The sequence below is a fragment of the Saccoglossus kowalevskii genome, chromosome 4 (genome assembly GCF_978046115.1).
Source record: "Saccoglossus kowalevskii chromosome 4, keSacKowa6.1, whole genome shotgun sequence".
Classification (NCBI taxonomy): Eukaryota; Metazoa; Hemichordata; class Enteropneusta; family Harrimaniidae; genus Saccoglossus; species Saccoglossus kowalevskii.
The window spans coordinates 12,038,412-12,060,265 of record NC_140644.1 but is presented as its reverse complement, the minus strand read 5'-3'; the positions used below and the strand labels follow the sequence as shown (position 1 = coordinate 12,060,265).

At 35.2% G+C, this 21,854-nt stretch overlaps 1 protein-coding gene and 1 long non-coding RNA gene across 3 annotated transcripts in view; one reads left to right on the top strand and one right to left on the bottom strand.

Moving 5' to 3' along the window:
• Positions 1-1,189: 1,189 nt before the first annotated feature.
• Positions 1,190-21,854, bottom strand: part of LOC100366913 (centrosomal protein of 135 kDa) — a 53,072-nt gene continuing 32,407 nt past the window's right edge. For both annotated transcript variants that reach the window (XM_006816898.3, XM_085497780.1), the window contains 14 exons: positions 21,502-21,564; positions 20,682-20,855; positions 18,696-18,773; positions 16,080-16,347; positions 14,913-15,123; positions 14,491-14,659; positions 14,204-14,314; positions 13,514-13,699; positions 12,643-12,852; positions 11,752-11,954; positions 9,180-9,284; positions 8,037-8,319; positions 5,951-6,002; positions 1,190-3,092 (listed from right to left, as the gene is read on the bottom strand). In XM_006816898.3, coding sequence (XP_006816961.1) covers positions 3,070-3,092; positions 5,951-6,002; positions 8,037-8,319; positions 9,180-9,284; positions 11,752-11,954; positions 12,643-12,852; positions 13,514-13,699; positions 14,204-14,314; positions 14,491-14,659; positions 14,913-15,123; positions 16,080-16,347; positions 18,696-18,773; positions 20,682-20,855; positions 21,502-21,564 — 2,136 coding nt within the window. In that variant the 3' untranslated portion in view covers positions 1,190-3,069. The remainder of the gene's footprint in view (positions 3,093-5,950; positions 6,003-8,036; positions 8,320-9,179; positions 9,285-11,751; positions 11,955-12,642; positions 12,853-13,513; positions 13,700-14,203; positions 14,315-14,490; positions 14,660-14,912; positions 15,124-16,079; positions 16,348-18,695; positions 18,774-20,681; positions 20,856-21,501; positions 21,565-21,854) is intronic.
• On the top strand, positions 19,095-19,934 carry LOC146746616 (uncharacterized). Its single transcript, XR_014929087.1, has 2 exons — positions 19,095-19,265; positions 19,761-19,934. It is a non-coding gene; the product is annotated as an uncharacterized LOC146746616 (long non-coding RNA).

Sequence of the window (21,854 nt, the reverse complement as noted above, 5' to 3'; positions counted from 1 at the left end):
CTCAAAAAATTATATTGAACATTTGCACTAAATATGTTTCATAATTTAATAATCAAATATAATTGGCAGCCTTTGACAAAATATTTCAAGCTATATATTTTAAAAAACAAAGCCTTATAGTGCCTGGAGGATGCTATTTATACCCCATAAGATGCACCATATGCACCTATAAAATCAACCTGATCTGCATCCTCTGTTGGGCGTTTGTTGAATTTTGTGTAAACACACAATGTATTTTACACATGTTGCATATGTCGTTATGGGGCCTTCCATCAAACACTATACCCACCAGTAGTACTGCAGTACTATTGTTAGAATAACAATGAATACAACAAGGTCATTAACCTCTGTGTACATATGGTTTCATGCAAATAGTGAATTTTATCATCTTGATTTGATAACTGAAAAGGATTAATTCATGAGCACAAAACACTGCGAAAGTAACTAACGAACCAATATGTAAAAGATTACAAATCAATTTCATACTTTTCCTTGATTTGTGAAATTAGAAAATATTTGTCTCTTGCGAAATAAAAACGTTTTAAAATAAATATAACCGCAAGTTGGCTGACGAATACCTTTCATTCAAATTTAAGTCTAAATAAGCCATGGTAATTGTTGTAAGAACAAAAATAATGATCTCGTTAAAGATGAAGGTATAATTACTCAACATGTAAATAACAATGCTAATAACTAGATTGGAATAAATGTCAGTTATTAGAAAATTGACCCGACAGAGCTCTGAATTACTGATTTGTCTGTGAGTACAACTTATACAGTATTTATTCTAAATGAAATGGTTCTTTATTAACAACCAGTATTTGTGGAAGATGCAGGGTTGTATTATCCAGGGTTCAGCAGTTTTGGCACAATAACTGAATCATAATGAACCAGACAGCAAATACATTAATTCAACAATCTTCATGGACAAAGATGTTTTTTTGTTTATCAAAGTAGGAAATTCACTGAAACAGCTTTCCCTTCTGAAGCTGATCCTCTCGCAGTGGTTTCCACACAATAAGAATTTAGGCCTTGAGCTCCCAATCTCATTATCAAATAAAGTTTATAGCAGCATGAGCACCACACCCTGGTGGAGTGTCCTTGAGAGGAAACAAAAAATAATGCAAGTGCTATAGGGAAGTTGTGTGAATAGAGATGCGTTAGTCAATACAGCTGAATAAGACAACAATTCCAAAATCAATTCCTTTCTTTATTTTACACTGTTGATTCCAATTAAATAACCAATTTCCAAACTTAAGAAATTCCATCCAATAAAAACAATATAAATTAGTTTTTTTTTCATCTCATAAATGTTTTTTATTTCATTGGAAAATGCAAAGAAACTACTATAATGTACAAGGTAGAAAACATAAAAAAAAATAATACTGTGAATGATGATTTTTATTATTCAAATTTCAGTTGAACTTCATAAAGAGTGCATAATATATAATTTGATTACAGACTTAAATATTACAGAATTGACTATAGAGGGCACTAGATATCTGAGCATACCTGTATACGGGCTTATTTATTGAAGTTTTTATTTTTACTGATAACTTAAATGCACCTAACTAAAACCTGATGAGTAAGTTAAGTGAAACAGTCTATTGTATCCTTCAAAAAACAGTGAAGTTAAAACTTGGGGGATACCCCTGAAACATCAAACCTGCAAAGAATTGAACCAAGCGAGAAGTTTCTTTTTGTATACCAGTGCAATTAATATTTGCACTGCTTGTCTGAGAATGCACATTAATTCAAGATGACATAAAATATATTTACAATCCAGTACAATTGCACAGTCACCAAGGAAATTACCTTCGTAAGAACATGTACTAATCCATACTGTATTTTTATCGTAATTCATTTAGCATCACGGTCATTTACATGAAATTTCAACACACACACCGCAACGACGAAGCATCATTAAAGGACAGCTTGTGTATGAATTTTCTGTAAACAATGTTTTTTTCTTGCTTTGTGCAAATCACTATGACTAGAGTTCAATACAGAAAAAGGACACAAAGAGACATGACCCATCCTTCAACACTGGCTAATTCTTTGCAGTATCAGAATTTGGTTGAGTGGGAATGCTAACAAAAATACAGAGGATATCGGTAGATGTATTCACAAATTCTTGGATGAGCACAAATATGTACAATTAGCAAACATTAGTTTTCAATAAATACCAAAATTTAAATGCGACACTGAGTGATCAGTTTGTGACAAAATTAAGAAAAAGGTACTTCAATCTAGGTGGTTTTCTCATCAATATGTTATCAATACTTTTATAAAAATATATTAATGTTGTGAGTTAAAATGTTAAACTGCAAACTTGCAAACAAAAAACACATGGAAAGAGACATCACCTTTCACAAAGACTCCCTTCTAAAGCCAACAAAAGATTGAATATAATTAAACATAATGACAAGTGAATTAGCCTGACATGCTCAGCGATATTTTTTGCATCCTCACCAACAAGTTCTCTTGAACAAAACTAGTTTGTGATTGAGTGAATTTGTCAGCGAGCATGCAATAACTGATGCCGATCGTGTAGGGCTACAAGTGTATATACATGCAAATTTCTGTGTACTAGTATACTAGATATGACTTTAGAAAAATCAAGTGAATATAAAAATTTACATACTAGAAAAATTACAATGAAAAACATAGTACATGTACACTGGCATGGAACGTAAAGGGCTTACACTGTCAAACAATTCAGTATAAAATATTCAAAACACTATTCATTTTTAAATTATATCAAATTTGTTTTACAATTTATATACATATGTGATTACAATATTGGCACTGTGTGGAAATCAGCCATAATTATCTATAAAATACTTGCATAAAATTCTCTGTACAGAATATTTTATTTCAGTTAGGAACATACAGTGTATCATAAAATAAGCACCAGTATCAGTGATTTGGAAACAGAAAAGGAAACATTTAGTGTCTTTTTTTTCGAAATTTTGGTTTCCTATCTATTTTCTAACCACTATTGTCAGATTTGATTTTCTTCTATTAGTCACTGGCTACGTTCTGTCAGTTTTCGATGTCTTTGTTTCTTCAAATTGAATTATATGACGTATCTGTAAGTAGAAATGATGAGTAAAGTAAAGTTAGTTTTCTACAAAAGGAAATCAGCAGAGCTATTATGTTATTGTTTAATTTTTTAAATATTCCCAACAAAATCTGGATGCAACATTTTGCACATATTTATGTTATTTATTGGTTAATTGGACTAAATGAACATAATTTCCCTTGTGACTATAAATCTTAATTCACATTCTAGAAAAAAAATTAAAAATTAAACAGTATTTCATTCAAATGATTAAACCAGTCACTGTCCACTGAACTGATAATTATATCTTTCCAGAGGAGTGTTTTTTCCTGATTACACAAAATTTATTTTTTAGGATGGATGAGCAACTTTTTTTACCTGGGTAAATGTTTTAATAAATTCCAAAAAAAGAGTGAATTTATTCATCTATGTTAAATTGCTGTAAACATAATTTCATTTTTGCTGGTGATTAAAATGGTGATATGTTATCTACACATACGAATGCTCTATATCCCACACTGTCACATTTGAAGCATGCCAGACAGTACACAGATGATTTAGTGGCTGCAGCAAATATGTTCTCATTCAGTGACTATACAGTCTACACCATTAATTCCCTTTCATGAAACAAGCAACAGAATTTTATTCTTGTTCAGGATTCCTACCAGAGTGTTATAGAGTAGAGTCCCTATTTCATATAAACAATAGAACAATAAATACAATTAACAGAATTGACGCATTATATTGTTGTTCTAAAACAAACACTTGGTGTGAAATAATTGTTAAATATTAAGGTTTCAACATTTTCGAGATATAGCCAATAATAAGATGTACTTGAAATGTCTGTGCATGACTATAAGTACCCGTATATATCACGATCCTTTCTGGAGCTGACATCTTGGGTGGATAAATTATTAAACCATTGTGACGTTTTGGGGACTACTTTATTGTATGCGTCAGAATACATACTTTTGTAATGATGTTATATGTCACCTGATCACCCAAGAGTATTGATATGTTAAAAGTAGTGCAGGTGTAATTGAAAATGGCGAAATAAACAAGAAGTTTCGTGTGTTCCTGAGTCAACACATCACACCATCCATCACTAATAACTAACTAATCACAAAATTATTCAGTGAAAGCATCAACAGTGAAAACTTACAAATCAAATTTTTTGAATGAGTTTTATGAGTTCACAGAAAGGCATCTAACATTGCTTGCAGGGGATAACTTGACTGCTATACACTTATGGTTGACATTAATTCTCATGCTATTAAAAATTACCAATGATTATTATGTAAGAAAACTAAATGTAATTTTGGATGCAGCTTTTGAATTAGATCATTTGTACAGTAAAACTGTACTCACAAATTCAGATTTGCCAATTATTAACAATTTTAATGAATTATTCAAAAGAAAATGGCAACAGTCTATTAACAAAAAAAAACATCAGTAAATTAAGCAAGTACAAGTTATTTAAAAGGATTATTTTGTATTTAGATAATAGAATGGGATTAAACTAATGAGTTTCTGCCCATCACATGCTTTTCATTGGAAAAAGCAGGTATAATGGCATCAGAAGACACAATTGATTTTGCAACCTATGTAACTGTAACAAGCTTGGAAATGAAACTCATTACATTTTTTTCTGTAATCACCAAATCCAGGTAAAATGCGTTTTTTACATGCAAAACCTTCAACGCTTAAGCAAGAGGGATTTGTTTTCTTTTGAAGTAATTAAATTCTTAATTATTTAAGCACATTTTTTTGTTTGGATTGTATTCCGTATCCCTGTTTGTTGTACTTTGTGCAGTCTATAATAGTTGCGTTCACGCACAGCTCCTTAGCACGGGCTAAGAGGTCAAATTCCTTAGCCTGTGCTAAGAAAACGTGCATGAACGCTTAGCACGGGCTAAGGAATGCTAAGTACGGGTTAAATCTGATCCGAATTTAAGACGCGGTCTAGACCCTTAGCACGGGCTAACGAAGTATGCGCGAACGCTTAGCCCAGGGCTAAGCGCCCTCTGGGGCGACCTTCGGGTGTGAAAATTGTCCCATGTTCGTATAACGGCTCTATTCCACCAGTCATTACTCCGCACTCGTTTCCACACTGATCGGGTCGCTGTAGTAGAGCGTACAGCAGCTCCAATTGTAGACAAAATAAATTTGGTTCGCTGTTTACGACATGCAAAACTCTGTATTCTGTTATGCCCGTTGTATACTGTTTCTGTGCATCCAAATAAGTTGGGTCCGTCTTCTCTCACGTTCCTGTGCACGTCGCTTCAAAATTAGAACGAAACATGCCAACAGAAGAAATAGAAGCTCGCGCGTGTCATCCATTTTTCGTTCGTAAATAGCGGCTTACCAAAGGTCACCAACTAATGGCACCCCTTAGCCCGTGCTAATGACTGGCCCTCCCTGTGCGTGAACGCAATTGGGTGTAGCCGAAATGCAAATATGCTAGATAAGCTTAATCAGCTTAATTCTTAAGCCTGTACTTTGTGTAACGTGAACACAACTAATGTGTAAGTTCCAAATGAAATATTTTATCCTAGTCTTAATCAGCAATGGGAAGGAGAGAACTGAAACTGACATAGTGGTGATGCGATACAGGGCTCAAAATTAATAGAAGCCAATGGAGACAATATTTGTCGATTATTTTTCACGATTCGCAGCACAACTAGATTTCTGGAAATTTGTGAAAAAAATTATGGTTGTTTTCAAAGCTAGGAGCAATATATGTTTATATTTTGTATTCACACTTTTATTAGCATGGAATACAAATACAAACTACAAAGAAACTACATTTTGTACCTACTACCACCTTGAAACTAGTATCAAAGCAGACTTCTAAACATTTTGTTTACTTTTCAATTTTGTACTTACTGTTTTTCTCCATATATCTGTCTTTATTTTCATCAATGGAAAGTTTGTCAACCTGGACAAGAAAGATGTCAAGTTAGTATTTCAGGTATACACATGTTGAATTCGTTCTTCAAAGTTGTTAACACAATGGTAGAACACTTTCAATCAATTATACAATTAATCCCCCCCTTTATAAGTAAAATTAGTAGCCTGGTGTATACAAAATGCATGAAAATAAAAAAAAATGTTTCTCAGATTGTCCAATTTCACACAGAATCTTTACTGAGGAAACGAAAACAGGAAACATGGTGGGGGCCAGCTTGAAGTGAAAGTACCAGTACATTCATTGTGACAACAACTTTAAAATCAAGAATAGTAGGGTTGTATCAGCATTCAGTATAAAACAAACACGTGCATCTGGCAACATGTAAACTGTTAAAACATTAAATAACTTATAAAAAATAGAACTTCGTTCACACATATCTTTGATTACGGTAAAGGTAGAATGCTCACCCATGTATCAGTACTGTAAGTGTTCACAACACACAGAAAGCATTAAATATAATAGCATTATTATTAGTATGTAGTAGTCTAAGTAATGATTTCAACAACTCAGTGAGTTTAATGATACAAATAAGTAAGCAGAGTGGTCAGATATTTATCTTTGATATACATAGCAGGAGCACTCGGTTAAAGCACCACAGTTGCTGCAACACAGTACGACTGAAAGGAGTCGGCCCATATAAAACATGTGTATAAATTTTAAAATATTGTTAGCATAAAATTTCAAAGTGTACTGTACGATGACTGTAGCTCTTTAACAATAACACGTGCATGCAAACACTCGAGATATACATAGCGTGAGCAAACAGTTAAACAGTGCAAGCCTTATTAGTAAAAAATTAAAATATTAAAGTTAGATTAAGAAATATAAAGTATACTCAATGTAACCCATGGAAGTGCAGAGTGACCTCTCTGATGTTATTTCTATCACCAACCAAACCAACTCTACATAATCTAAGAAGTGTGACTGGATGGAATGGGTTTTTACATGATTCCAATGTGATATTAGTGCTAGCAAATGTAGTGTGCATCAAGGTATAGTACATGTATTAGCAAATGAAATTAGATTTATGGTAGATGTGATTGCCTGTGTGTATGTGAGCGTAAATGCTTTCCTCAGAAGAAACATCATTTCAGAGTAAACATATGGAAAAGTGGTACCTGCTGATGTACTTTTATTTTAAAGCAAGTTAATGTCAGAAGTCAGGGGCAGTGAAAAAACGGTTATTATAAAATGTATTTGTAGAAAGCAATAAATGAGCATGTATGTAAATAATATGGGTAGGAAAAAATATAATAACGTTAATCTGGAAATGGAAGTCGGTAAGGAGTGATGAAGATGTATTAGGGAATATTATATAAGATAATCAAGATAGCGTGATAACAACTTCCGTTTGTATATATTATTATATGTTCACAATATGGCAAATAAAAAGGGGATATTATTGGACCAGTAAGACCAAGGCAAAGGGGACATCATTGACCAAATATGACTAAGCAGAGGGGACATCATTGGCCCAGTAAGACTAAAGCAAAGGGGACATCATTGACCAAGTATGACTAAGCAGAGGGGAAATTATTGGCCCAGTATAACTAAGAGAAAGGGGACATTATTGACCAAGTATGACTAGGGGAATGGGGACATTATTAACCCAGTATTACTAAGGAAAAGGGCTCATTTTTGGCTCACTATGACGGAACATCATCAGGCCAAAACGTCTGAGGGAAAGAAGATTTCATTAGCCCAGTACAACTTTAAAAAGGGGACATCATTGAACCAGCATGCTATGAGAAAGAGGTCATTATTGGTTCTGTATGACTAAGGGAAACTGGACATCATTGGTCAAGTATGACTATGGCTAAGAAGACAACATTGACCCAGTATTTATGAGGGAAACGAGACACTGTTGAGCCAGTATCGTTGAGAGGATGTCAATCCAGTATGGCAAAGGGAAAAATGATATCAATCTACTGTGGTTGAGAGAAGGAGATATCTCTATCTACTGTGGCTGAAAGAAGGCGATATCTCTATCTACTGACTCACCCCGCTATATGACAAATTATGGAGACCAGAAACAATATCATCCTGATCAAACTGATCATCCATGAGTACATTGCTTTGTTTCAAGTATGGTGATTCGGCCCTACTTCTATCAGCCGATGAGGATCTATATCGATCTGGGGATCTCAGAATGGATCTGTCTGGTGACCGGTAAGATCTGTCAGGACTTCCAGAACGTAAAGATGTACGGGATAGTCTGCCAGATGTATCTGCAAGTGGTGGGGGTGTAAGACCAACACGGCGCAGTTCCTGAGAAACTCTCTCCCTGTAAGTAATAAGCATAATATCTTATTATTTTTCCAACGACATCAACTGTTAGGATGCACAAACACTTATGAAATTATCCTTTGAAGGCTACAAAGTCAAATTTTTCACATTTCATAAATTGATAATTATTTCCATATTTTTAAAAAAAAATTGATCTAGACCTGCAGCTCATGAGAAACAGTGTTCATTTGCTCAATGATTATTCAAGAAATTATAGAAAAATACATTAAAATATGTCGAACGCTGCTCCAAAAATGTGCAGGGATTTGCACAGTCAAAGTCACTTTCTTGTCAAGCCATGCCCAACGAAATTTGTTCCTAATGTCTTTATCGATCTCTTGCACACCGAACTAGTTATCTTTTGTAACCAATTTCACCATTATCGCTGCATTAAAACTTGTAAACAACGATCCAACACAGCTAACAATTTGAAAAGTTGGTGAAAAGAAAAAATGAAGGCTCTTCACTGATTGGCCCATCAGAGCAAACCCAGTCAATCATGTTAATCGTTACATATTACTTCGAACACTTAGAAACCACTTCAGATTTTACGATTGCACAGATAAAAACAGTCACAAACATTCTGCATTGGAGACACCGCGAGTTGTCTCCCTTCGACCATACACTGATACAGGCCTCTTGCAGCAACAATGACGTGTGTTTACTTCCTGAGAATGAACAAGATTTGTTTTTTACCCCCGCCCCCCTAAAATTTTCTCTTCGGATTTAGACGTTTCAGAAAATCTATCCCTATCTAGAAATCCGCGGAATTCCATGGATCAGCGGAAAATTCTCATCCCTGAATATGGAAAGAAAATGATGGTGGGTTGAAGGATTGAGAATCATGGGTATAATCACCTTTCAAATCTTTCACTTGTCAATTGTCTTCTGATTCTCTCTAACTCAGATTCCAACTGAGCAGTACGTGTTCTCAAACTATGAATTTCACGAGTCTGACTTTGTCTGTAAAAAGTTGAATTAAAATAAAGTTAATTTCTCAGTACACTTGTAGCAAATGTTACAAAACAGGTAACAGGAGACGGAAGCTGAATGTATATATACTTGGCTTTTGTCCCACAGATGTATGTACGAATACTGTGATGTATGTGTAATAATGAAAATTGTACTTTTTCTAAATATTTTATCAGCATTTTGTAAACCTTCAAATTCCTGCCGAACAAGGGAATTAAGTAAGATAAACCAATATTCAGTTTTGTAATCAGACATTTTATTTATAACAAGCAGCCTGTCGGCTGAGATAGCTCCGCTGTTAGCAATGCACATGGCAATTAAAGAACAGAAGATATCATTAGAAAATGAACAAATCTGAGAGAGGTCCACATGTAGTACCTATATATGTAATATCAAAGCAATTGGACATGCGGTTTTCAACAAGAAGTCGAAAATATCACTTTTTACCAAAAATTACAAAAATATTCACCGAAATTAGAGGATTAAAGATATCATTACAAAATGAACAAATCTGAGAGAGGTCCACATGTAGTACAATATCAAAACAATTGAACTTGCGGTTTTCAACAAGAAGTCGAAAATATCACTTTTTACCAAAAATTACAAAAATATTCACCAAAATTAGAGAATTAAAGATATCATTACAAAATGAACAAATCTGAGAGAGGTCCACATGTAGTACCTATATATGTAATATCAAAGCAATTGGACTTGCGGTTTTCAACAAGAAGTCGAAAATATCACTTTTTACCAAAAATTACAAAAATATTCACCAAAATTAGAGAATTGAAGATATCATTACAAAATGAACAAATCTGAGAGAGGTCCACATGTAGTACCTATATATGTAATATCAAAGCAATTGGACTTGCGGTTTTCAACAAGAAGTCGAAAATATCACTTTTTACCAAAAATTACAAAAATATTCACCAAAATTAGAGAATTGAAGATATCATTACAAAATGAACAAATCTGAGAGAGGTCCACATGTAGTACCTATATATGTAATATCAAAGCAATTGGACTTGCGGTTTTCAACAAGAAGTCGAAAATATCACTTTTTACCAAAAATTACAAAAATATTCACCAAAATTAGAGAATTGAAGATATCATTACAAAATGAACAAATCTGAGAGAGGTCCACATGTAGTACAATATCAAAACAATTGAACTTGCGGTTTTCAACAAGAAGTCGAAAATATCACTTTTTACCAAAAATTACAAAAATATTCACCAAAATTAGAGAATTAAAGATATCATTACAAAATGAACAAATCTGAGAGAGGTCCACATGTAGTACCTATATATGTAATATCAAAGCAATTGGACTTGCGGTTTTCAACAAGAAGTCGAAAATATCACTTTTTACCAAAAATTACAAAAATATTCACCAAAATTAGAGAATTGAAGATATCATTACAAAATGAACAAATCTGAGAGAGGTCAACATGTAGTACCTATATATGTAATATCAAAGCAATTGGACTTGCGGTTTTCAACAAGAAGTCGAAAATATCACTTTTTACCAAAAATTACAAAAATATTCACCAAAATTAGAGAATTGAAGATATCATTACCAAATGAACAAATCTGAGAGAGGTCCACATGTAGTACCTATATATGTAATATCAAAGCAATTGCACTTGCGGTTTTCAACAAGAAGTCGAAAATATCACTTTTTACTAAAAATGACAAAAATATTCACCAAAATTAGAGAATTGAAGATATCATCATGAAATGAACAAATCTGAGAGAGGTCTACCCAAGGTACATATACACCAAGTATCAAAGCATTCAGGCTTGTAGTTTTCAAGAAGAAGTCGAAAAAGTAAAACATTGACACGGACGACGGACGACGACGACGGACAATCACTCATATGATAAGCTCCGCTCGACAAAGTCGACAGCGGAGCTAACAAGCTATGCATGGCACAGTCCCCGTTAGTTATCAAATCTAAGTTGTATAGTTTTGTTTATAGTAATATATAGTACATTGAAGTACTTGTCCATATTGAGAGATATGGCACTAGAATCACAGTCATTAAAACAAAAAGGCTGCCAGTTGGCCATTTTGAATCTGATCTGAAAAACAAAATGACGTGCATCAAAGTCCCATAATCTCCAATGTATGTACCAAGTTTGAACAAAATCTATCTGTAAACAGCCGGGCTTGATTTTAATGATTCAGTACAAAAATGACAACCATTCAGCCATTTTGAATCAGATCGTGAAAACAAATTGACGAGCATATGTATAATACAGACACACGCACAGAGGTCCGAACGGAAACTAAACAAAGTGGCACATGGCTGTCAAAGCGCTAAATTTGATCAGCACGACGATTTGGCTTTGACATGGGTCTGATACTACCCATAGCATATGCATGTGCATCAAATTTATTGTGTATTTGTACTAAAATGGCATAGTAACCTCTCTTTGAGACTTGCATGGTACTTACACTTTACTGTCAGAAAGTGATAATTTGTCTCTCATTAGTTGGATATCAGATCTTTGCTCTTGGTTTTCTATCTGTGTCTGGAATTCTTTTTCTCTGTTGTTGGATAACAACCCTTCCAGGTTGCGAATTGAATCACGTTCACTGCTCAGCTGACTACGTAGACTCTCTACTTCACGTTGTAAGACATCAGTTTGGTTCACAATCTACACAGTCAAACAAATTTGTACATGCGTCAATCTATTGCTCCAGTTGAAGTGATAATATACTGTAATCTAGTAATATTCGCCATCAATTTAAGGGTATTTATGAGGACAAAATACAACAGTTATTGTATTCCCAAGATATCTGCATCCGGAGTTACTTGACAATAGACGAACATCTCGAAGGAGTCTTGTAGATTCTGTTTTGATTGAGTTATACTATTTTAGGGTCACGTCAAGCCAATATTCAATGTGAAGCATTTTCCATCAAGATTACGGAAGCTTAAGATGCACATTAGAATTTTCAGTTGTTTCAGAGGTGTCTTTTCGTATTTATTAGATGACTATTATACCACTGCATCTGAGCATCCAAAGTTAATTAGACAACAGCAATGCATGATTTTTTGATTAGTAAAGACAATAAATGGTGTAATGAATACGTCAGGTTTTGATCAGTATAACTTGCAACCACTGTAACTTTCAGTTTTTATTTTTGGTCAAGTTTGTCAAGTTAAAAACTTTTTCAGCAGTTTTACCAACAATACAACTGTACAATACAATTAAATTTTCAATTCTACAAAACATCATGTTTGTCTTACATTAAAAAAGTTTCTGATGACACAAAACTTGAATATAATCAATAATGTAAAGAGTGAAGAAATAATATCGGAAAAGATATGAAATCACTAACCTGGTCGGACTCAATGTTTTTAGCAGTGAGTTGCCTTGATAAAGATTCTTTGGTGTTTTCTAACTTTACACATAACTCCCTGACTGATGACAAGTCTAGCAATATTGCCTCCTTCTCTTCCTGCGACTGTCTGAGGTTTTCTTCCATGATTGACAAAGACTTGGTAAGGGAAGACACCTGCATTTCATAGGCTTGTTGAGCTGCCATATGCTATAAATCACAAAATATGTTGAACAATCAATCGGTGTAACAACAAATTAAAACTGAAATTACTGGTACTGGTAAAAATTAATCACAATTCCATAATTTGAGAGCATTTGCTATGACTGCATAGCATGAAAGTCTTATAGGCAGGTTGCGCCAAATTCAAATTTTGCTCAACTGAGCATGCTACTGCTCATACATGCAATTATGAAATTATGCATTATGAAAGAACTTCCTATTATATATAATGAAAACTCGCTATATAAAATGTCAATTTCTTAAATTGTTTTAACAATACAGTGTATTAGATTTCATGTCAATAATAATATACTAATTTTCCATATCATGTCACTGAACAAAATTTTGGGATATTACAAAATAATTACACCATTGTAAGCAGTGCAAAAACACAAAGTACCCTAAGATACAAATACATAATTATTGTATATCACACTACATATCAAAAGAGATTCTTGCATGACTTTTCAGTTACAGTGCTTGAACTGAATATAACTAGATCACTTCAACTTTCAACACTTACATGAAAATAGCAGAGAGCGAGACATTTTTGTCACCTTTTGTGCCAATAATATTGTAGATATTATCAACTTTATTATATATTCTACTGACAAAATTCTGCCTGATTACATATTTTATTAAATCTTACCTGCTGGATCTCTTGGTCTTGTTGATCAAGTCTGTCTCTGTATCTCCTGAGTTCAGAGTCTTTTGTCATGAGTTCCAGCCTGACACTTGATGCCTCTCCTTCCCGGTGTGTAGCCTCTGACTCCCATCTTTCTGCTTCAGATGTCGCCTGACGATAATTATCCAATAAGTCTCTGTTTTCTTGTTCCTAAGGAAACAGCACACACGTCACATTATTATAAAACTGTCATACTATATCACCATAAGTTACATGGTGTTTCTGCATTCTACCATATTAGGAAATGACAATTCTAAATATGGAATGATGCAAGTTTCAGAATTAAGTGCATCGTGAGAGATTGTCGCTAATTTCCACCTTGCTCAAGTTTGGGCTTCATACATCTCATGGTTGGATTGGGAAGATGCAAGATGACTATTATGGTGATATAGATATTTATGCACACAGACAACAATCTCATCAACCACAGCTATGTGTTGGTCAATACTTTCCGTGTACTGTCTTCAGACGAAAATTTTGCAGTATAATAATAAAGCAGGAATGGGAAGGCAAATCAAATTTTTTTTTATTAACGGGAGAATCATGGTGCATTTTTTAGCAGTATTGATATTTATGAGAAGTAATGTTTGTCGAGATGCTTCAAGTTTAGAAGCTGATCATTTTATCGTAAAAAAATAAAATAAAAGTGAATACCTTTGCTGCCAGCAGTTCTTCAATTCTTGATACTTCACTGATATAATCCTGGATTTGTACCTTTAGGGTTTCTCTATCTCTAATGGCTTCTTCTAATTCCTGATTCAGCGTCTAATAGATAGTAGCAATATAAAATACATATACATGACATCGACGAAGACACCAATAAATTCAATATTACTCATATCATGCTGTTTATTCTATGTGTTTTTGTAGACAGAATTCAGAGCAACTTATCAAACGAATTTTGTATTTGAAGTATGACCACAAACAATTTGAAAACTCACTTGATTTTCTCTAGTCATTGTAGACAGGTCATCTTGTTGTCTACGGTTTTCTCTCAGTGCAACTTCTCTACCCCTGCCTGTCTCTGTGAGTTCTTCATGTAAACCATCTAACTGTCTGCGTAGACTTCTCACCTCCCTCTCTTTGCTAGTCACCTCATCACTGTACTGCCTATAATGGTACACAGATGATAATAAACAGACTGATCCCAAGACGTCATATAGCTTTATTCTTAACATATGCAAAATATATTTAGATCAATTTGCGACATAGCTCAGATAATCCATGATTTGAAAATAATTTTCGATTCACTCTAGAAAAAAACATTTTGCATGACACAAAGCATCCCTAAATGGTGCAATACCTCTGATCATTTGTTTGTGATCTTTTATCACTTCGGGTAAATACAGTAGACAGTACTTACCCTAATTTGCCATCTAAATCAGACAAAGACATTCTCATTTCATTGACCATTGCCTCCCTATCTAGTAATTCAGTTTCCAATGCTACTATTTTCTCAGTTTTTTCATCTACAGTCACTTGAAGAATATCCTTTTCTCTGTCTAGTGATGCTATGGTACCTCGTAGCTGGGCAATCTCTCCTCTGTTTGCAGAGTTAGAATCGCTAACTTCACCTGCAGATAATCAAAACAAATTTAGTGTTGACAGCAAGTAATAAAGTCTCGCATTCGCGAGTTGGCCAGATACAATATTTGCACACAGGCATATTAGGACTAGAAAAAAAATTCTGGTTATTTTGTTTATTTAAATCAATGCACGGGCAACAGATTTTATCTTTAAAATTATCAAAAAAGATGATTTTAAATCATTTTATGTTAAAGAGTGTCATTACAATCCTCTGTATACTTATGTGCATGGCATTACAAATAGCATCAGGTGGATGGTACATATCTGGGAGACAGTGCCCTCTATAATGTTGGCCTAAAGAGCCTACCGTAAAATCTGTATTAGAAGCACCCATTCTTTTTGAACAATTGAGAACCAAAAATTCACCATTTCTCATATGTGTAGATGCTCTAATAGAAGCCGCGTCTCCATTGTTGCTTTGTACCATTTTAATAGTAGCCGCGGCTTCAAATACAGATTTTACAGTAGTACCGTACTCTGGCGAATACCCAACTTCCATGCTACCACAGACAGCAAACCACAATATTAAACGTGCAACAGCAGAGCTCATAAAACCTTGTTGCATGTTCATACAGCATATTGGGCTTATCTCTGTCCGCTGTTAACCTTTTAACCACCAGACTTCTTCACCCAAATTTTTCTGCAATTTTTTATGGAAATGAACATCAATTTTCAGTTTTTACTCAAAACATTTGGCTATTTTTGTCTTAATCTGCTGAAGGAAAGTGCAGACTATAAACAGGACTATTTTATGAATTTGTGATGAAAAGAGTGTACTGGTGGTGAAAAGGCTAACATTGTGCTGTGTACAGTGCACCTATACTACAATTTGCCCCCAGATATACTCAAATGTAAGAAGTAAACGTACACAAGTATAGAGTCTCCATGGCATTTCTACTTATCCGACATCACAAGATATATGGTATTGACAAGATTCACTTACCTAATTTCTTCTCTAACCTGTCTGACAATTCCTGAGAAGCTTGTAGTTCCCCTGATTTTTTGTTTAGTCTCCTTTGGTGATCTTCTAATGATCTCTCAGCTTGTTCTGCTAGTAATCTCATCTGAGTTGCTGTAGCTCTATGTTGTGCACAGTCCTCGTTGGCCTCTGATATCTTCAATTGCTGACTCTTAATTTGATCTTCCAATGTGGCAATCATTTCTCTCATACTGGTTACTCTAGACTGCAGCTCACTTCTCTCTTGTTCAGTCTACATGGGAAAATAAATTGAATGTTAAAGTTGCATTCAAACTTTGCAATTATGTTTAAACATTACCAGAACAATTTCTCAGATTTGAGACTTTATCAAATCATGGTTTCAAGCCCCCTGGTCCAATGAGCTTCTTCTGGAGAATGACCCAACACTGTCTATTGCCTTCCAGGAATTATACCCTATTGTTTTTGCTTGCATCCTTTGGGGAAAACACTGGTGCCGTAAGCGTGTGTTATTTCATTGTAACAATCTGGCAGTGGTGAACATTATTAACAAGGGGCGTTCAAAGTCACCAGCTATAATGAAACTCATTCTAGCAGCCACGATAGCTTCACTTTCCAGGCAGAACATATACCTGGGTCCATTAACATTATTGCTGATTCTCTATCACGTTTACAGGTTCGTCGTTTCCAGGAAGCAGCCCCACTCGCACAAGAACAGCCGTGCCCAATACCTTGCAAAATAAAGTTCGGCTAAATGATGCTATTTCGCACTTCCAGGATGCCGCCCTCAGCACGAGGACACACCAGTCCTATGCAACAGGAGTGCGTGCATGGCTTCGCTTCGCCACCCTCTTCGAGTTACCTGGTGCTGCAGCATCCTATCCAGATATTTCAGAGGACACTGTAATTTACTTTGCAGCTCACTGTGCATCCAGTCTGCATTTAAAACTTTCTACAATTAAAGTCTACTTCGCTTCAATTTGGAACCACTACATTCAGGGAGGCTATGGAAACCCCATGAGGGCTCACATCCGAGGGCTTGGAGTTCACTCGTCTATCCCATGTGTTGAGAGGGATTCACCGGATACAGGGTTCTCCATCTCGCTCGCGTTTGCCCATAACCGTGGACATCCTTAAGCAATTGTGTGTGCTTCTGCAAAGCGGTGTATATGGCAGCTACACTGATTTACTTTTGCGATCATCGTTCACCCTTGCCTTTTTTGGCTTCTAGCGCTGCAGCGAGTTTACTGCCCCAGTGAATATGTTCAACCCCAATATTCATCTCTGCATAAAGGATGTCATCATCAATAACAAAGACGCAACAAAGTCTGTAACAGTGTACATCAAAGACAGACCAGTTCCGTCAGGGTTTCCACCTGCAATTATTTCCAACAGGCAACGTGGTTTGTCCGGTCACCACAATGTGTCATCTCCTGTCTGTTTGCTACCAAATGAACGCACTACCTAATGACCCACTACTGGCTCTACCAGAAGGAATCCCACTCCACAGGGAATTTTTCATCAACGCACTACGTCTCTTGCTAACGCGGCTGGGTCATGACCCACTTATTTATGCCGGTCATTCATTCCATATTGGAGCTGCTACAACTGCTGCAACGCGTCATATTCCAGACCATCTTATCAAAACCTTAGGAAGATGGACCAGTGACTGCTACCGGACCTACATCCACGCACCTCAACAGCTTTATCAACCTTTATCGTCCTAGCATCTCCATAAACCGCGTTCGGACAATTACCACCTGCATCACTGGCCACACATGGCTGTCCTAACAGGCCCGAGGCACTTCCCTCCCCCTGTGTTGTGCAGTTCCATGTCACCCATGTCCCTCTCCCCCAGGCCGCACATAGCTGTCCCACAGGCCGTGAGGTTACTACCTCCCCCTGTGCCGCTCAGTTCATGTCCCCTGGGCCGTGAGAAGTTCAGTTTAGTTACCTTATTCTTGAGCAGACCACGCAGACCGTGAACGTCAGTTCCCTCTGCACCACTCCCTGGTCTGTTCTAGTTTGAGTCAACCTACTAACTTTTTTCTTTTTCTTTCAGGTCTCTTTTTGTATGGGGGTCACTTCGCTCCACTAGCAGCTCGTGTCTCTCGTTTGGGCATTGGATTTCATCCTAACCCTCATTTCAAGGTCGGGCGGCCTCATACAAGTTTTCCCCCTCCTTCTTTTGGATCTCGAAATCCATTGCTCAGGGGGGCATGTGCTGTCTTGGTGGGTAGAAGTGGGCCTCCCTGCCCAATTTTGTAGTTTTTATGAACTGTATATTTTTATATTGTAATTTTATTAGTTTTGTAGTTTGTGTATGCAAGTCATTTTTGCTCAATAAACTTGTCTTTGCCTTTTACTTGTTTACTGTGTGGAGTGTCTTTACAAATCAATGCACGATTTCCTGTTGTGTCAATGACCTGCCAGTGAATTAGCAAAACCTGCTGCATCACAGCAAATCGTTGTGCCACAGTGGCATGTCATGGCTCAGTGGCTTTGCAATGAATACAGTCTAATTGATAACTAAACGTTTGTACATTACATTATATGGTACACCAACTAGCATAGTCTAGTGTATACCGGTATGAATAATTATGAATGATATGTTCAACTCACATTGCGTACTGCATTTTCCAAGTCTTCCAGTCTTTGTTCAATTCTGGCTCGGTCACGCAGCTGTGTTTCAGTCGCAATCTAGAGATGAGAAACAATCAGTTACTACAATTTAATCACATTAAAACAAGAAGTGTTTATTATTCATTAAATAACAAATATGCAAATTGTAAACTGTGCAATGACATACAAAGTAATGATAAAATCTATGAATACAATTTAATGTTCAATCTGATTAAAATCTGATGTAGTGTGCGGGCTTTAATTATTTTGGCTATAAACTTATTTTAATTTTATTTTTTATTACTTTTGTTATTAATGCCTTTTAATTTTATTATTTTACTTTGATTTTGATTTTGTGATTTTTTTTTAATTCTGCCCTACCTACATCTGAGCCAATGCCTATGTAACGAGATTTCAACGAGACCCACTATCGACGATTTTAGTCAACGAATCACAGACCTCCTTCTATAGCGCACATGATGACGTCACCGGGCGGAGTCGGGTGGCAAACACTCAAATAAAATGGCGGATTATACCGACGTTAGCGACCGAGAATAACACGGCTTTACGGTAAGTTTATCATTGTCAAATGCAACGAAAGTCATTTTTATGTTAATATTGTGGCTCGAATGGTTCGACTTTAGATCGTTATTTTGCATAGTTATTCTGGGAGTGACGATTTTGTTTCCACCGTTTCGACCGAACACCAGTGTCTTTTTCCAGTCGCCTGCCCTGGAGACGGGTGATGTTTTGTTGACGATCGGGTCAAAACCGTCTACGGTATTGAAGCCGTAGCTGTAAATATTCATCAAATTGTATCAACATTTTGTACATTATACAATAACTCTTTATTAAAGTAATTGAGCTGATTTGGACTGGAATAAAATATTTTTTATTTGGAACACATCGCAATTGATCAGGAAATATTTGTTTGCTCCAATTTTCTGCATCGATGCCGTGGGCCGGTGACCGTTGTACAATTTAAAATCAGTTTGCATTATTTACTATAGCTGTTTACAGTGTTCTAATCATTACAATTTACTTATTTTTTTGCTTCCATTCTAGATAATTATGCTCAGTGATGTAAAATTGAAGCGATGACTGAATGAACGAACCTTGGCTGGCGAAGATGTATCTGGAAGTGTACACATTTGTTGGAAGTGAAAAAAATATTCAATGTAATGACAAAAAATGTAAAATGCTGAGGAATTTCTTTTGCAAATAAAAATATACTAGCAATTTTCTATTAATGGTTTATTCAAGCTGGCAAAATATAATGTACAGAAAGATTGCCCGTAGAGTATCGCTACACTGAAAAGTAAGCAACCGACAGCCTGTATAAAAGGGGGGCTGTGATTGGCTGTTACTTACGCGAGATTTGAACGGGACTTACATAGGCGTCGGATCAGATGTAGGTAGGACGGAATTAAAAAAAATCACAAAATCAAAATCAAAGTAAAATAATAAAATAAATAAAATAAAAGGGCATTAATAACAAAAGTAATAAAAAATAAAATTAAAATAAGTTTATAGCCAAAATAATTAAAGCCCGTACACTACATCAGATTTTAATCAGATTGTTTAATGTTAAGATATTTATTCTTGAAGGATAAATACAGCGAACTAGTAAATATGTTAACAATATTTTAATGACATGAAAAGTTCCAAATAAATAACAAATAAAAATTCTAATAAACAAGCAAATAAAAAGTGGGGTGTTTGAATAGAAACACTGACATTGTAATTTCCTTATAGCGTGAAGTCAAATTCCTGCAGCCATTTTGATTGAAAATTGGTCACAAATGCATGAAATTGACATTCATAAATCAAAACTAATTATTAATAAGTAACGCCAGGTTTTTATTAAGACTTTTGAAATGCGAAACACAGGGAAGAGTTGAGCAAATTTTCAGGAAATTCTCAAGTCAAAAAGTGTGTTAGCTGTACCCAACCTTGAAGCTGTATATACATCTGTAATGACTATACCTTAAGTCTTTCCCTTAGAGAATCTCTCTCTGTAGTCATACGTCTCAAATCTGCCAATGTTTCATCTCTTTCATGTTCTATTCTTCTAAGAATAGACTGTGCTGCTAAAGAAGCGCGTGGTGATTTGGGAGATTTCATTACTTCACGTCGAAACCTCTGTAATTCATCATTGGCCTGAAAACAAAATAATAATACTATGTAAATAAACCACTATTACAGTCATATCAAAATCAAAGCTTCTATCAACAGTAGCACTACCAGCTAAAATAAATAAATTCAAAATGTTTGATTGATAGCAAATGAAGTAAATCAAGGAAATAATGTATGGGAAAGTAAATGCTATGTAGAAAGGACTGCATACTGAAGTAGTGACCATGTCACCAAATCGCACGGCACTGCACAACACGGCACGGCACGGCTATTCAGCCACTGGACATCAGCCAAAAAAGGTGCTTAATAACAAAAGTTCTTTCACGCTGAGAAGAGTAACCTGATGCAGTTAATTGAGTACACATAGCACACCAGGTAGTGATTCAAACCTTCTAAATCTACACATATGAGACTTTCTATATAGCTTTTACTCTCCATCTTGTATATAACAAACAATATCTGTATGTATATTCACTTTATAAAAACAGGAACCAAATTAATATTACGACTGAATTGAACGAGTTTGATGGCATGTATTTGTGTTATAGCGCCCTCGATAGTATTAGAATGGAGAGTCTGGCAAATAGCCAGCTTCCATGATACAACAGACCACAAAAAAACGTTTGAAAATAAAGGAAGCATTAGCTGAGAAACAATAGAATCTCATTACCTGTTCATACAGCATATTAGTCTTATCTCTGTCTGCTGTCAACACTTTAACATTGCTTTGAATCTGAAAATATACAAAGTCAATTCTAGACAAATAATATATAGAGTTGGCCTGCATTCAATAAATTAACAAAAACAAAACAGAGCACTAACTGAATAATACTTCAATATTTAACATAGTAAATGTTTTTCTAAATTATTTTAACATTTAAAAAAAAACTTTCAAAAGTAAACAATGATACTCAGGCAATATAACTTTTGAGTATATTTTACCATGTTTAAAAAACTTAAACAATAGAGCACAATTTATCAAAATAAATCGTTTTGGCAGCAAACTAATAGAAGTATTCACTC